Source organism: Oreochromis niloticus, linkage group LG3 (genome assembly GCF_001858045.2).
Source record: "Oreochromis niloticus isolate F11D_XX linkage group LG3, O_niloticus_UMD_NMBU, whole genome shotgun sequence".
Classification (NCBI taxonomy): Eukaryota; Metazoa; Chordata; class Actinopteri; order Cichliformes; family Cichlidae; genus Oreochromis; species Oreochromis niloticus.
Genome location: NC_031967.2, coordinates 87,287,969 through 87,303,693, shown reverse-complemented (window position 1 = coordinate 87,303,693; position 15,725 = coordinate 87,287,969). Strand labels below are relative to the sequence as shown.

General features: G+C 48.3%; 2 protein-coding genes across 2 annotated transcripts in view; both read left to right on the top strand.

The window, feature by feature from the left end:
* LOC109201617 (CST complex subunit CTC1) overlaps positions 1 to 11,931 on the top strand; it is a 172,798-nt gene extending 160,867 nt beyond the window's left edge. The window contains exon 11 of the mRNA XM_025905593.1: positions 11,838 to 11,931. The gene's annotated coding sequence lies outside the window, so the exon portion shown is untranslated. The remainder of the gene's footprint in view (positions 1 to 11,837) is intronic.
* Positions 743 to 15,067, top strand: LOC100705733 (CST complex subunit CTC1). The gene is made up of 25 exons (XM_019357353.2): positions 743 to 1,123; positions 1,354 to 1,438; positions 1,817 to 1,916; positions 1,992 to 2,214; positions 3,064 to 3,293; positions 3,370 to 3,499; positions 3,574 to 3,864; positions 3,945 to 4,067; positions 4,154 to 4,383; positions 4,534 to 4,678; positions 4,752 to 4,954; positions 5,028 to 5,197; positions 5,274 to 5,388; positions 5,534 to 5,939; positions 6,017 to 6,106; positions 6,438 to 6,575; positions 8,855 to 8,901; positions 9,000 to 9,085; positions 11,869 to 12,004; positions 12,293 to 12,361; positions 12,440 to 12,602; positions 12,806 to 12,861; positions 12,968 to 13,124; positions 14,205 to 14,325; positions 14,422 to 15,067. The coding sequence occupies exons 1-25, from the start codon at positions 1,073 to 1,075 to the stop codon at positions 14,511 to 14,513; spliced, it is 3,657 nt and encodes a 1,218-aa protein (XP_019212898.1). The 5' UTR covers positions 743 to 1,072; the 3' UTR covers positions 14,514 to 15,067.
* Positions 15,068 to 15,725: the final 658 nt, after the last annotated feature.

Here is a 15,725-nt window from a genome sequence, read left to right as displayed (position 1 = left end):
CCTGAAGATTAGACCCTTGGATCGCACATTTGATTTGCTTTGTACCAAAGCATCAAAGGTTTCACTATATAAGAAGGGTTCTGATATAATTCACAGGAGATTTGATGCTAACGATGCAGCTTTATTATCACTGGACGCTCGTCAGGCCTTGGACAGAATAGACTGGTCAGATTTATTTAACGTTCTCCCCAGATATGGATTTGATGAAGGCTTGTTGTACCTGCCGTATGAAAGAGGGGGTTACAATTCCCTAATCTTAAATTGCATTACTGGTCTGCACAGATGCGCTCATCCATGCTCTATTTTTCCACATAGACACCCCCAGCCTGGATAAAAACTGAACAAAAAACTGTGACAAACCTTCAATTAAATCTGTATTTATACTCTGCAACCCCCAAAAATGTTTTTTAAAACGTTTCTACTTGACAGAAATGTGTTTTTGTTTGAGATTTCCGAGGATCGCACAAGGTATCATCCTCCTGAAAAGGAAACACCTTGTGGCGTCAGGTGAGCTGCAAAAGCTGCTGTCAGTCACATGACCCTGAGCCTCAGCAGGAAGTCTGACCCTTTCATAATAAAAGAAAGTTCCTCACAGACACCTGCACTAATCAGGCTGAGAGCACGCTGGGCTGGAGTCGCGTGATCGTTTTGTAGTTCAAACACAGTTGTTACCTTTCCTGAGACCTTATCACATTTCCTAAACACATTCCTCCACCTCAAAACGTTTTTATCAAGGAAAAGTGGTTAGGAAAGGAGGTAGGAGACCACTGAGTGTATGTGGACGTGAAGGGCTTTTATTGTGAAATGTACGGTAGGGAAAAGCTGTTCCGCACATGCGCGGTAGAGATCCTGCGTGGGCAGAGACTAGTCAGTTTAATAAGTTTGATGATTTGTTTAAAATACAGAACAAAAGTAAACAAAGTTGGACGGCAGGGCATCATGGCGGCTTTATGAACGGTAAGAGGCGGGAACACGGGGGGCGACGGTCAGAGGGAGGAGGACCGGAAGCTGTTTGAAAGCCGTGAGCGGGAGTTTGTCAGCAGGGGGAGAAACCGGCACCCGGAGCGAAGACATGGACCCCCTGCAGGAGCTCCTGGACCGGGTCAAGCCCAGCACCGAGGCGGTGAGTCCCAGTGTGTCCCTGTTTGCCGAACTGAGCGATAAATAACAGTCTACGTACATGCAGAGCCCTGCGGACGTACTGCCTGCGTCATGACGTAAGGCAGAGCAGCAGCCAATCACTGTTCCGAGAATCCTAAAGCAGAAATCCATAGAGAAAAGAGTGAATATAAGGATGTGAGACTGTTTTACATGTATTATTGTGACCTCTGACCTGCTGCTTTGTTTCTTTAGGAGTCCCTGTGGTTAAAGAACATCTTCACCTTCATCTCTGAACACCTGAGTCCTGTGGTGTGTAGCTCCGCCCCCTCGCAGACAGGTGAGTTTCTGTTTGATCGAAACAGCTGGCTGATAAATCAGCTGTACTTTAAATTCTTAATGATGATGTTCACTTATGAAACCAAATACTATTTAAACCATTATTTAAAAAGTGAAAGCAGGGCTCACCTGCCTCACAGGTGTCATCAGTGCAGTCCAGTGTGTAGATGTGAGTGTGGTTCAAAGGTCAGAGCCACGAAGGTGACCGACTGTCAGTGAGGAACAGGGAGGACTAAGAGTCTGAGGATGAACAGCAGCAGCTTCCTCAGGTGGTCCCACCTGCTGACACACAAGCTCTGGTGTCCACTTCAGGTGTTCTCAGTGGGCGGGGCTTCAGTTGTTTATGTTTGTGTTTACCTTTTAAACTTTGTTTTCCCAGGTAACCACGGTGACCTCAGCCTCTTCGATCTGAGCATGTGTGCGGTGCAGGCGATCCAGCAGCAGATGTGTGTGGCCCACAGCTTACCTGTCAGCTACAGGTAACACCCACTGACATCATCGCTGTCGCAGGTCATGTGACCTGACCTTACCGCTGTCCTCTCGTCTGTCCGCAGGCTGCTGTCCGTCTCCGAGCTCGTCTCCCAGCAGCACCTGGCCTGCGTCAGCAACCTGTCCTGGAGCACCAATCAGCAGAGAGCCTGGGCCAGGGAGGCGGAGCTCGCCGTGCCGGGTCAGAGGGCGCTGCCGAGGGTCAACCTGCTGCTGATTGGCTGTCTGAGAGAAGGCCGTGACGGAGAGTACAGGCTGACGGACGCCAGCGGCAGCGTCATGTGTGAGGTGAGTCAGAGGGGGAGGAGCCTAAGCTTAACCCAGCAGGAAGAGGAAAGCACAGCAGTGGAGGGCCTACAGGTAACAGGAGGGCGACGGCGTTCACGCCAAAACCCTGAACATGAGGAACATTTCCTGACGTTGTCATCGTCCATCAGCTGGTTTGTTCTCAGGACTCTGAGCTTCTCTTCACAGCAGCATCACTAAACCGGATCTGGTCAGAACTGATGGGTAACGAGGTCAGAGTACAACAAGCTGCAGGATTTCATGTGCAACGTAAATTAAATCTAATTCCTATATATATACACACATATAAATACTCTGTATTTATAAATACTTTGTGTTTATATGTGTGTATATATAGCAGACCTTCTCAAAGTGTGGGGCCCGCCCCCTAGGGGGGCGCAGAGGCATTGCAGGGGTGGCGCGGTATAAAAAGGGAACAAAAACCAAAAAACCATGCTTGGACACTGCTAACACGGGACGCCAACACAAACGCAAAGCAGGAGATGAAGCGTCGCTGAATATGTTTCCAAACCAACTTCATTCTAAGCCAAAGACTAGAAAATATGTTGTAATAGAGCCCAGCAAAAAAGTTTTATCAGGGAACCACTGATATTTGGTATATTTCTGCTCACACTCTGTAACCTCTGTCGGTGCTGGGCTATTGGAAACCGACTTTCCCGGAGGAACGCACCCGAGGGATCAATAAAGTTTCATCTAATCTGATGCAGCTATTAAAACAAACGGCATCACTGCAGATCAGAGCTGATGAAGCTGTCGTCATCAGCACAGGCTTCCAGCATCCACCCAGGACTCCGCCACTCTCTCACCCGTGTCTCTCTCTCTCTCATCCAGTGCCTGTCTCTCTCGCCCCTGTGGCTCGATCGCCCCGTTTTCCTCCCTCACTGGAACTACATTCCCCACAGTGCATCGGGCCAGGAAGAGGCCGCAGGCTTCTTGGAGCTGATTGGCTCCCCTGTCCTGTTGTGTCCTGGTGCTGAGCAGGGATTAGCTGCTGCTCCTGGAAGGGTGGAGCTAAGCGGAGTGGTGGGAGTCAGAGAGGCTGGCAGGCTGCTGAGGCACAGGTGGGTCACATGACCTCTGAACTGCAGTGGAGTTTCTGAGCAGTGTGTGTGTGACAGATGTGTGTGTGTGCTCCAGGGTCAAAGGTCAGCGGCTGAGCGTGTTCGGAGAGGTGGGCTCAGTCTGCCCTCTGCTGGCCGTGGCAGGAACGACCTTCTTTTGCTTCACGCTGACGGATGAGTCGCGCTCGCTGCCCGTGCTCGTACAGGTACCAGCTCTCTGAGGATGATGATGGTGAGGAGGGACGGCCTGATGAAGCTCGGTGTGTGTGTGTGTGTGCAGGACAGCAGCCGGCTCAGCTGGATTCAGCGTGTGTGTGTCGGGCAGAGCGTGTGTGTGACAGCTCTACGTGTGTGTGCGCTACGAGGCTGGAGAGGAAACAACATCCTGTGTGTGACGAAGCGCTCCGAGCTGCACGCCGACTACACGCACACACAGGAACACACACACTCTGAGTCCCTGCTGCTGATGTCACAGCCTGCTGAGGACGAGTGTGAGGAGGCGGAGCATGAGGAGGTGGAGCTGGACCAATCAGCTGTGAGGATAAAGCAATCCAAAGTCATCAGCTACCAGGTGAGAGCGCTCTGAGCTCTGATTGGCTACCACATGTTTGTACCTGTGTGCTGATTACTAAGCCTCCTCTGCTGTGATAGGGCGTGGTGACTGAAGTTGTGAGTGAGGGGGCGGGGCTCTACGTGCTGGATGGGAAGGTGGGTCTGTGCGTGGCCTATCAGCCGGCGGCGAATAGGAAGCTGAGGGCGGGAGACAGAGTGGAGGTGAGTCACATGACCTGACAGCATCATGCCCGTTTGTGTTCGTTGTAGCCACGACTAATAAAGTTTGATGGTTCCTCCTCCTGCAGTTGCATCACGCCCACTTCCTGTACCGGCCCTGCCCGGACTTCCCTCCCAGCATGCTTTGCACCTGCCTGCGCTCCAGCCTGAGGGTGACGGCCTTCAGCAGGGCAGGAGGGTCGCCACCCGACAACCGCTGCCCGGGAGATAGGGCGTTACCACGGTTACTGCTGCAGAGAAACATAGATGTGTCCGATTACCTGTGGACGTGTCACCTAAGCTCGCAGCTGGCACACAGGTGAGGCTCCACCCACCAGCACCTGTCCACGGTCAGAGACAGCAGAGCCTAACCTTTGTCCTCCTGTCCTCCGCTGGCTCTGGCTTGTTTCCTGCTCCTGGTCCCGGTCTTGGTCCCGGTCCTGGTTCTTGTCCTGGTCTTGGTCCTCAGTCTGGTCCAAGGTGTGTGGAGGCAGCAGTGTGTGTGCTTGCTGTCCTGGAGGCTGATGGAGACTCTGAGCAGAGCTGGAGGACGAGGACGCAGAGACATCTACTCTGAGATGCTGGACGAGCCTCACACCTGTCCTGTGACTCAGGTAGGTCCCACTCTCACCTGTCTTCCTTACAGGTGAGTGTGGAGCATGCTCAGTGTGCTCTGTGTCCCTGCAGTACAGCGTGTCCTCAGCGGTCCGTCGGTACCTCGGTGTGTCGGAGCTCCTGGAGTCCCTGCAGACTGACTGCTGGTCTTCAGCCCCTCTGAGCTCTCTGCTGCCCCCTGATGGCTCCAACCTGACCTCCTCCCAGATCAACGGGTTCCTGTCCTGGTCTTGCAGGACTCTGTCCTCCGAGCCTCAGGGTGGAGACGCTGTCAGGTAAGGTGACAGCAGCTCCCCACATGAAGTCATGTGATTACGTACCAATGATTTTTGCCGGTTTGTGTGTCAGGCAGCGCCCCCTGCTGCTGGTCGGCGTGCTGGAGCTGCCGTCACAGACGTCTGAGTTCAAACACTCGATGCAGCTGAGAGACGCCACGGGAGCTGCAGCCTGCGTGCTGACGGAGGGCAGCGAGGAGGAGGAGGGAGCGCAGAGGGCGGTCTTTAACAGCGCCTGGATTGGTACAATGCACGCACACAGACACACACACAGTGACACACAGCTTTATTCTTTAATGTGTGTGTGTGTGTGCTGCAGGTTGTCTGGTGGGTGTGGTGCAGTTCACCATGGTGACAGAGAGATTCCTCCAATCAGATTTCCCCTCCTACCAACACCTGGACCAGGACAGGTTCATCACACACAAACACTGCAGGTACACACACACACAACCTGCAGCATGCTGACTGCTCATTGGTCCATTCTCTGTGATGTAAGAGGGTGTCTGATTGGTTCAGGATGTGAGCTTCCTTCCTGGTTGTAAACATTATGAGTTAAATAAAGCTGGGTTCAATTCACAGGGTTTACCTGCAGTTCTCTCTGGACCACCTGCACATCCTGAGTCCATCTGTTGCCATGGAGACACACCTGAGACACAAGGGGGAGGAGCCAGGAGGGGACGTCACTGCCAGGAAGCAGACAGTAGAAGAAGAAGAAGAGACTGCTGGGAGTAAGAGGAAGAGAAGAGAAGAAGAAGAAGCAGACTCCGGCAACCCCTGGCACTGTGTCTCCATGGTGATCAGGGTGGAGCAGAAGGAGGGTGTGTCCTGGAGGAATACAGGGGCGGAGGCAGAGGATCAGGAGGCAGGGCTGAGACTGTGCTTCTCAGCGAAAGCTGCTGTGATTGGTCCAGTGGTCAGCTGGAGGCGGGACCCAAAGAATGAACCAATGACAGAGAAAGAAAGTGAACAAAAGCAGGAGAAAAAGGTGAGAGACGCACCTGTGTGGGTTTACCTGAGCTCACCTGGATACACAGTTACGTGTGTGTGTGTGTGTGCGTGCAGGTGGTGCTGGTGTTCTCAGGTGTGTGTTCGCGGTGGTTTCCTGTCCTCCAGCCTGGATGTTTCTACAGACTCATCGCCGCTAACACTCAGGTATCAACCCAGCTTTGATGATGTCACTAAGGGGCGTGGCCAGAGGTTTGCCTCATCGGTCTCTGCTCTCTGATATTAGTACACATGAACACAGACGTTTTTCAGCTTTATCTGTAGTTCTTCACACACTGAGGTTATTTATGGAGTTCCACAGGGTTCAATGCTAGGACCAGTTCTGTTTACATTATACATGCTTGCTTTTGGCAGTATCATCAAAACACATAGCTTACATTTTTACTGCTATGCAGATGACACCGAACATTCCTGTTTGTGGGGGAGTTGATATGACCTGAATCCTTGCAGCTGATTGGCCCATGTGTCTGTCAATCAGGATCCCAGTGTTTTGATTGGCTGTGGAGTTTCTGGGCGCAGTGGGGTGGATCTCCACGCTGAGTCAACCCTACAAATCAGACGTGGTTGGAGATTCCACACTCTGACACGCCCACTGCTGCTGCCAACCTGCAAACAGGTAACACTTGGTTTGTTCCCCGTCTTCCTCCAGGACCCTTAAACTTTTTTATAGAGATTGTAGGGGTGCAACGATACACAAAATTCACGGTTCGGTTCGGTTCGATACTTTGGTGTCACGATTCGATATTTTTTCGATACAAAAAAATGTTCATGCTTATTTAATTTGTCATTTATTAAAATTATAAATATATATTTTAACTCAAAATTACAGTTTTTAAATCTAATGTTGCTGAAACAACAAACTAATAAAAAAATAAATCTATCTGATCGAGAAATCCCTCATCTTTGGAAAAGAGTTTATTACAGAGAAATGGCTCTTTCCAAAATAAAAGCTATACTATACGCTTCTTCTGGGCTATATTCCCAGCAGCATATTAAACATATCAGGTCCCCATAAGGAGAATCATGTGCTAACAGCTGTCTAAATGACTCGGGTAAAGTCTGTAGCATGCGTGCTTGTTGTTTTTGTCTGCTTCCACTTGTCTTTGCACTAGGATGATGTCGGCGTAAATGTGCAGTCATATTCATTGTGTTCCCACTAGTGCTGTCAGCTTAATCTGAAATGACGTTAACACCACAACACGGCAAATCTCCGTTAACGAGCTACCGCGGATCGACCGGTACGTGGGGCTGGACGGAGTCAATACGTTAACAAGCTAACTGCGCTAACGCAGTAGTTCCCACCAGTGTAATTGAGCATTGCTTGGCACATCCGACATACTGTTTTACTTTTGTCGATGACACGCTTACCTTCAGGGTCATGCTTCACATGAAGACCAAAATAGTTCCAAAAGCCAGATCTGAATGCGGGCGGGGGAGGTTCAATTTGCCATGTTGCAATGAGCTTAGCTTCTGTCTTGCTAGCTTGCGCTGCGCTCAGTGGATCTGCGCTCGACAGTGCAGCCTAGGCGGAGTAGTCGAACGCAGATCCACTGAGCTCTCAACACAGCATCATCAGAAGAAAAGTTGATAAAATAAATTAAAAATGTTGTATTGTTCGATACACATGCGGACCGAACCGAACGCACTGTATCGAACGGTTCAATATCGATACGAGTATCGTTGCACCCCTAAGAGATTGACAGACCACGTGACTTTTGTGCATTGCATTGTGGGTACAAGTGGGAACAAAATCAAAACACTGCATCAAGCGCTAGCATTTCCAGCACAAGTAATCAGCAATTCTGCGGTTTTAATCCCTACTTGCATTTTATTTGCCCCAAAAACAGACAACAGAGAACACAGCAGGTCTGTACAAAGACAGAGTTGATGAAATGGCAAAGAAAAAAAAAGTATGAGGAAAAACTCAAAGGAGTGAACCATACGAGCATACAGAGTGGAGTAAGGCCGTTAGCGTGCTGCCCGACTTTCATGACGCACATATTTGTTATTATATGGTCCTAAGTGTGAGTGCATACACTCCCAACATGTTTAGTAACTTCAGATCCCTGCAACCAGCCCAGGTCCAGTTTACTTTGGTGATTTGGACTATTCCATTTGACAGCTGTAGCTGGGGCTGCAGAGCAGGTCAGCCACTAATCAGAAGGTTGGTGGTTCGATCCCAGTCTGCCTCCTGGCTGTCCAAATATCCTTATATTAACCCCTATACTAACCCCATGTCTGCCTAGTGGTGGTGGTCAGAGGGCCCGGTGGCGCCAGTGTCCAGCAGCCTCGCCTCTGTCAGTGCGCCTCAGGGCAGCTGTGGCTACAATGTAGCATCACCAGTGTGTGAATGACTGAATGTAGTGTAAAGCGCTTTGGGGTCCTTAGGGACTAAATAAAGCGCTATACAAATGCAGCCCATTTACCGTCTAATAGAAATAAAATGAGTGTTTCGTAATTCATTCAATTTATTGTCTTTATTTATAACTGGCATTATTGTTTCATTCTTTTATAGAATCTGACAAGAAAGAGGCAAAATTGTAAAAATCCATCAGCTTTATTAGCTGCTTCATGAAAAACAAATCAATACAAAAACAAACAAAAAAACCCCCACTGGAACTCAACTTACTGGAAAACAGTTACTCATCACTTGATTGCTTCAAAACAAGCCTTGGGAACATATATAACAATTTCTCTTCCACGACGTCATCCGATAAAAAACGATCTCTTTACCCGTCGGCTTCCCGTGGCTGTGTTTCTTTTTATTTACTGTGTGACTGTTTTCATGTGAAAGCCTGCGTGTGCTAGCACTGCTTGCCACTCGTTCCCAGAATCCTTTGCGGTTTTACCCCTGAATGACGTCACATTTTCCATCTCTATTCTCTCTGTTTTCAGGCCGTCCCACCCACAGTCTTGTCTGTCTCAGAGGTCTTAGACTGCAGGTAAACTGCTCATCCCTCACTGAGTCGCCCCCTGTGGCCATCTGAGGAACTGCAGCTCCAGCCTGCTTTAAACTCTTACTGGTGTGTGTGTGTTTCAGCTCAGAGCTGGTGTGTTTTCAGGGTGTGGTGTCTGAAAGGATCAGTGTGAACAACAGGACTGCCCACTCTGGACACACACACTCAGGTACAAACACACAGGTGGTTTGTGTATCAGGCTTTTGCTTTCTGCTGTGAAGTCAGTGCTTCAGGTATGAGTCTCAGGTAGGGATGGGTATTGATAAGATTTTAACGATTCCGATTCCATTTTCGATTCTGTTTAACGATTCGATTCTTTATCGATTCTCTTATCGATTCTTTTGAAAAAGGAGAACACTCGGGTGGATTAGCTTAGAACTTTGTTTTTATCTTCTCTTTGAACAAGATAGAAATTTAGGAGTAACATGGCCTTACAAACCCAACAGTGCGATCTCAAGAGAACCAGCCTTCAATGGGGTGTTAGAGGGTCCCCAGGAAAAGAAAATGTAAATGTAAAATAATAAAATAAATATTCTTCTGTACTATAACATAAATTATTCTGTAGCAATTACACAAGAATATCCAGTAATGTCCCTGCCTACAATTAAACACCTTCACTTACCGAAAATCGGGAGCATCTGCTGTGACAAATGGGTGCAAGGCTTTGACCACAAACTTAGTCACTGCTCGGTAGTGATGGGTCGTTCGCGAACGAAATGGCTCTTAGAGCCGGATCTTTGAAGTGAACGACACGAGCCGGCTCCTTATCGCGAGCCGTGGGTTTTTTTTCTTTCTCTCACCCTCTCTCTCGCACTTTTTTTTCCCACTTCACTCCGCACGCGAGCCTTGTGCTTTGCGCTGGGCAGAGGGGGAGGGCGGTAGTTACAGTCGCAGTAGCACAGGAACAGAGCGGGAGGGAGAGACAGAGAAAGAGAGCCAGGGACAACAACGTAACATTAAAAAGGTATAGTAATCATCCACAACTATTTTCAGTTGCAGATGATAAAGGATTCAGAAAGTTTATTCATGCAGGCCCATATGACAGAGAATATGCATGTTGTTTTTCATATTTTAATTTATATTTAATTGTGTTGTGGTTTGCAGTGTTTTGTGTTGTTTCATTTTAAATTTGTTTAAAAGGAAAAGCTGAAAATTTAAATAGTTAAAAGTTGAACAGTGACTAGTTGGTTTTTGTATTATATGATTTATTTATTACATTTTATGTGGAGTGACTAAATAAAAGTATATTTACGGTGGCCCCTAGAGACAAAGCAGCACGTACAAACTTCAAAACACGTAAAAACTCAGAATCACGTAAAAACTCCAAAACACATAAAAACTCAGGCTACATCCACACGTACCCGGGTATTTTTGAAAAGGAAGATTTCTAAAAAATCCCTTTCAGGGTGGATATTTTCTAAAACTCTGTTTTTGCATTTACGCGTGGATGAGGAAAACGGAGAAAACGAATTTCTACAATACTGTTACTGTTAATTGTACTCTCTGCAGTGTTTAAATGCTTACACATACACACACAGTTACTGTCCCTCCACACATACGACTCGGTTCTGCTTCTATGCCCCATCTTTGTTTACTATTTCCCACCGAGGCTTCTAGACTTCTGATTGGCCAACATTTCTACACGTTTAGGAATATATCGACACCTGTTGCTTTGGCATGCTCCTAGCAGCGTTTTCCTTCATTTCTGCATTTACATGTGGACGGGATTATTTTTTAAAACGAAAACGGAAAATCTCTGTTTTCAAAAATACCCGTGTACGTGTGGACGTAGCCTCAGAAGCACGTAAAAACTCCAAAACATGTACAAAAGACAACAGAAGTGCTCCAGAATGCTAGGCGCAGTGTTGAGCTTTTGTTACCTAGAGGCTACACAAGCCAGCAAGTACCAACGACCGGTGTGTGGTAGTAAGAGGTAAATGTTATTATTAATTATTTGAATATATATGAGTGCTTGTGTATAAATACACAAACAATATACATATGCTTTCAATTGTGTAATTTAAGTGATCTAGGTAGCTCTGTTTTGGAAGTTCAGTTAACGCTAGAAATGCGTTTTAGAGTTTGTACGTGTCTCTAGGGGCCACTATATATTTATATATAAACATATATAAATACAACCACTTTTTTTACATTAGTAATTCCTTTTGTGCATAATTTTATATTATTGTAATAATAAATTAATTAAAGCAACAAAACAACCTGAAGAGCCGGTTCGGAGCCGAAAGATCCGGCTCTTGTTAGTGAGCCGAGCCGAAAGAGCCTGCTCTCTAAAAAGAGCCGGAAATCCCATCACTACTGCTTGGTGACATTCATCCTGGCCTGAAAGGAGACGCAACCGGTAGACTGCAGCGAGAACTGCCAGCAGCTGAGCCAGCAAGACTCTGTCTGTCTCTCTCATCATGGTCACCTAAACGCACAGTAATGGCAGGTTATGTAATAAAGCAGATCGCGCTAACATAATATGCACTGTTAGTTGATTATTTACCTGCCGCATTAACGGGAGAGGACGTGCAAACGTTACCGCTGCTGCTGGGTTAAGATTCACGAGTCCGGAGCGGAATTAAAAACACGACATTCATTTAAAGTCATCGCGTGTTTTGTGAGCGAATGCTTTTGCAGATTCGTAGTGTTTCCTCCCTTAAATGAAAAATCTACTTTGCAAGTATTGCAAGTTGCCCTGTTGCCATCCGTTCTCGTAAAGTATAAACAAACTTTTGAGCGTTTGAGCCGCCATGTTTCCTGCCAGGTAAATGACGCTCCGCAACGTGGTGACGTCATTCTGGGCGACTGGAATCGATAAGGGAATCGTTTGCAAAAATGGCAAACGATTCCAAGGAATTGAAACATTGGGAACCGGTTCTCAACAAGAACCGGTTTTCGATACCCATCCCTAGTCTCAGGTCTGACTGTTAGCTAAATGTGTGTGTGCAGGTGTGCGTCTCACTCTTTGTGACCAAGCTGGGAGGAGTCTGCAGGTGTACCTGGACTTAAGCCACACCCCCTACCCACCTGGCCTGTTGCCGGGTAACACTCTGCTGTTGTCTGGTTTCCAGAGGAGGCTGTCCAGGTGAGACACACATAGACAGGCTTATAAATGTTTGGACTCTTTATTTGGACTCATTTCCAACCAATGTAACCCAACAATAAAATTATGAATTATCTTGCATAAATAGGCTGCTGATTTTCTTTACTCATTTCAGGTGTTACCAGCAAAATAGTTGCATGTTTGATCATCTGGGAATGTACCCAGATTTATTTATTTATTTAGACAGAGATCTTTAACCCCCCCAATGTTCAATACAAAGTTACGCCGATGGTTACGTACCTGTGTGGTTTACCTGTGTGTGTGTTTCAGGACAGGAAGTGTGTACTGCACGTACTTACCTGTCAGCTCGATAACTGTGGTCTCCCTGGGAGACACCAGGTAAGTTTACAGGGCAGGTAAAGTCTGGTCCACGTGTTTGTCGTGCTGTTGTTTATTTGTTTGTTTTGTTTCTGTCAGCTCGGCCCAGCCTCCTCCTCCTGCTCCCATCATGCACCTGGGTGAGTGGGCTCTGAGCAGCAAGCAGAGGTGCACTGTGGGACAGGTCAAAGGTCACGTGGTGTGTTTCCTGTTCCTGCAACTGCAGTGGAGCTGCTCGCTGTGTGGCAGCGTGTACACACAGGTACTGCATAAAATACACACAGTGTGTACAGGATGTGTTTAGTTGTAGTTTCTCGGGTGCAGTGAAAGTACTCAGAGTGCTTCATGTGTTGTTAGCGTGTTGGTGGTGTGTTAGTGTTAGTGCACGTAAGTAAAGTGTAGTTTTGGAGTAAACTGCTCACGATTTCAGGTGTGTGTGTTTACCTGTTGCTCTCTCTCTCTCAGGGCTGCAGCAGCTCTCAGTGTCACTCGACCTCGTCAGTGTTTCAGTCCACAGCAAAGTAAGAGCAGCTTCCTGTTGAGCTCACCTGCTAATACATGTTAGTCACCTGGATGAGTCAGGTGACAGTCACATGATCAAACCATGTCGCTCTGCTCTTTGATCAGGCTGGTGATTGATGACGGGACAGGTGAGGCTCACGTCTGGTTCTCAGCTGCTCTGGTTCGTGCTCTGCTGGGATTGGCTGATGCTCAGTGGGAGGGGCTTGAGAGAGCACTCAGGGTCAGAGGTCACATCAGAGTCTTCCCTCGTGGGCAGAGCCAGGTCAGTACCACCTGTCAGGTGTATATATTTACCTGTCACAGGTGAATCACGTGCTCATCGTCGCCTTTAAACTTTATCTTTAAAATTTAAAATCGGGTCATGTTTTTATTTCTGAGGCTTTAACTGTGAAAGGGCACATCCTGTTTGCATCCTGGTAACGGCTCCGTCTGCTCACACTTTACTGCTGAACTGGTTTGGGGGCGTGGCCACTTCCACCTTTAAAAGTCTGTAGGTGTGACGGACCCACGCTGGGCTCACGTGAACAGGAGGGAGGGGCCTTACATTTCACTGCAACGCCACACCTCCCACACGGAGGGTGGAGACCACAGGGGAGGGGCAGGACAGCGAGAGGCATTTAGGACTCGGGTCACACCAGGAGAACCCACAGGGACCCTCCACCCACAGGTGGAGCTGTGTTAACTGAATATTAATTTTTTTCCTTTACTGCAGAAAATAATTATAATCATAAGAAAGTGAGATTAGTATCAAACAGTAACAGTTTATAAAAACACAAACGTGGAGTCTAAACTGAGACGTCCTGTTTAAAATAACAAGAACACGTTTTAACTCCATAAACTGTGACGCGAGACTCTTTATGATTAATGAGCACTTATTTACATTTATTTTTTAACTCATTCATGTTATTTGTTATTTACTTTACGAAGATCAGTTTCTGTACTGAAAACGCTACGTCCAGATGAACACTATCAACTTTTGGGGATAAACTCAGGTTCAAACTGAGGGTTTTCTTCATATTTACAGTCGGTGTACAAACGTCAGAAGGTTTGAGTGAAAAGAGAGAAACAGACGTTTGTGAGGATTCACATTGTGGATATCTGAGCTTATCAGAGTGTCAGGAAGTGAAACCTGAAGAAAGTCAAAGAGCCGCCCAGTACAGAACAAGCCTGTCAGAGCAAAGACTTCAAAGACTCTATAGGCTGCACAGGGACACACTGTGAGCTCACAGAGCTCCACGTCTGCAGAGCAGACACCTTCAGCCACACTGCTGAGGACGAGCAGGACGTTTCCACAGGGCCGAGCCGTGAGTCTGCAGTCACATAACCTCTGTCTCTGTCTCAGGTGTGTGACGGGGACGCTGACGACTTCCTCCTCCACTTCCTGTTGTGTCTGTGCAGCAGTGATGTCATGATTCGGCCGCTCAGCCTCACCTGCAGGAAACGCACCAACCAGAGACCAGAAGGTAACCCCACCCTCACCACCCTCACCAACCTGACTCTGACCACCCTTACTGCAACCTTCAGAGTCGCGTGTGTGTGTGTGTGTGTTTGTGTTTCAGAGGTGAGGAGGTTCACTCGAGGAGACAGAGAGTTCCTGACCAGACTGGCTCCTCCCCTTCAGCTCACCTGTCTGCACCTCCACCCTGACTGAGCTCCACCTGCTTTGTTCTGATTTGATCTGTTCTACGTGTTCGTACAAATAAAACTTTATTGTTCCTCCTCCTGTCACACGGTGTCTCACCTTCACTGACCCTAACGCTGGTGATCAGGGTCAGAGGTCACACGAAGCTCTCTGGGTTTAACCTCACACGAAAGGGGCGGAGCTGTCATCATCACAAAGGGGCATATAACAGGTCATGTGACCCTTCTACAGGAAGTGATCCCTGTGAGTGGCGCTCACATCAGAGACGTTCTCAGATGGTGATTCATAAAACCTGAACCAGTAAAATCTGACAGTAGAAGGATGATGAGTGAAACTGGTTAATCTGGTGTTTGTGGCACAGAGCGGGACAATAAAGGTTTAGCCTCCACTGTGTGACACGTGTACCTGAACAGGTGTGCTGTGTGACACGTGTGGCTCTGGGTCAGGTGTAACTCCCACAGCCGGCCTGTAGTTCAGATTCTCTGTGTTTGTGAAGTAAAACTAAACCCTGTGAACGTGTTTCAGTTTCTTTACAGACGTCAGACGGTGAAAGCTTCAGCCTGACCAGGAAACAATCAGTCTGCTTTAACCCTTGTGCGCCCGCCTGTTCTCGGGGCGTGGGTCGTGGAGACCCCCGAGGGGCGTGTGTGTTATTATGGTGGTGGTGGTGGTGGTGGTGATGATGATGATGATGATGGTGATGGGGGGGGTCGCCAGGACCCCCTCGGGGCATATGCGTTATGATGATGTTTAGGGTGGGGGGGGGGTCGCTAGGACCCCTCGGGGCGTATGCGTTATGATGATGATGATGATAGGGGGGGGGGTCGCTAGGACCCCCTCGGGGCGTATGCGTTATGATGATGTTTAGGGTGGGGGGGGGCGGTCGCCAGGACCCCTCGGACGTATGCGTTATGATGCTGTTTAGGGTGGGGCGGGGTCGCTAGGACCCCCTCGGGGCGTATGCGTTATGTTCATGATAGCGGGGTCGCCGGGACCCCCTCGGGGCGTATGCGTTATGATGATGTTTAGGGTGGGGCGGGGTCGCTAGGACCCCCTCGGGGCGTATGCGTTATGGTGCTGTTTAGGGTGGGGTGGGGGTCGCTAGGACCCACTCGGGGCGTGTGCGTTATGATGACGATAGTGGGGTCGCTAGGACCCACTCGGGGCATATGCGTTATGATGTTTAGCGTGGGGGTCGCTAGGACCCCCTAGGGGCATGTG

Bases quoted from the DNA above. Each gene is read 5' to 3' on its own strand.
- LOC100705733 (XM_019357353.2), top strand. From the start codon at position 1,073: ATGGACCCCCTGCAGGAGCTCCTGGACCGGGTCAAGCCCAGCACCGAG. The intron at 1,917-1,991 runs GTAACACCCACT...GTCTGTCCGCAG, and splicing joins AGCTTACCTGTCAGCTACAG to GCTGCTGTCCGTCTCCGAGC. The intron at 13,125-14,204 runs GTCAGTACCACC...TCTCTGTCTCAG, and splicing joins TCCCTCGTGGGCAGAGCCAG to GTGTGTGACGGGGACGCTGA.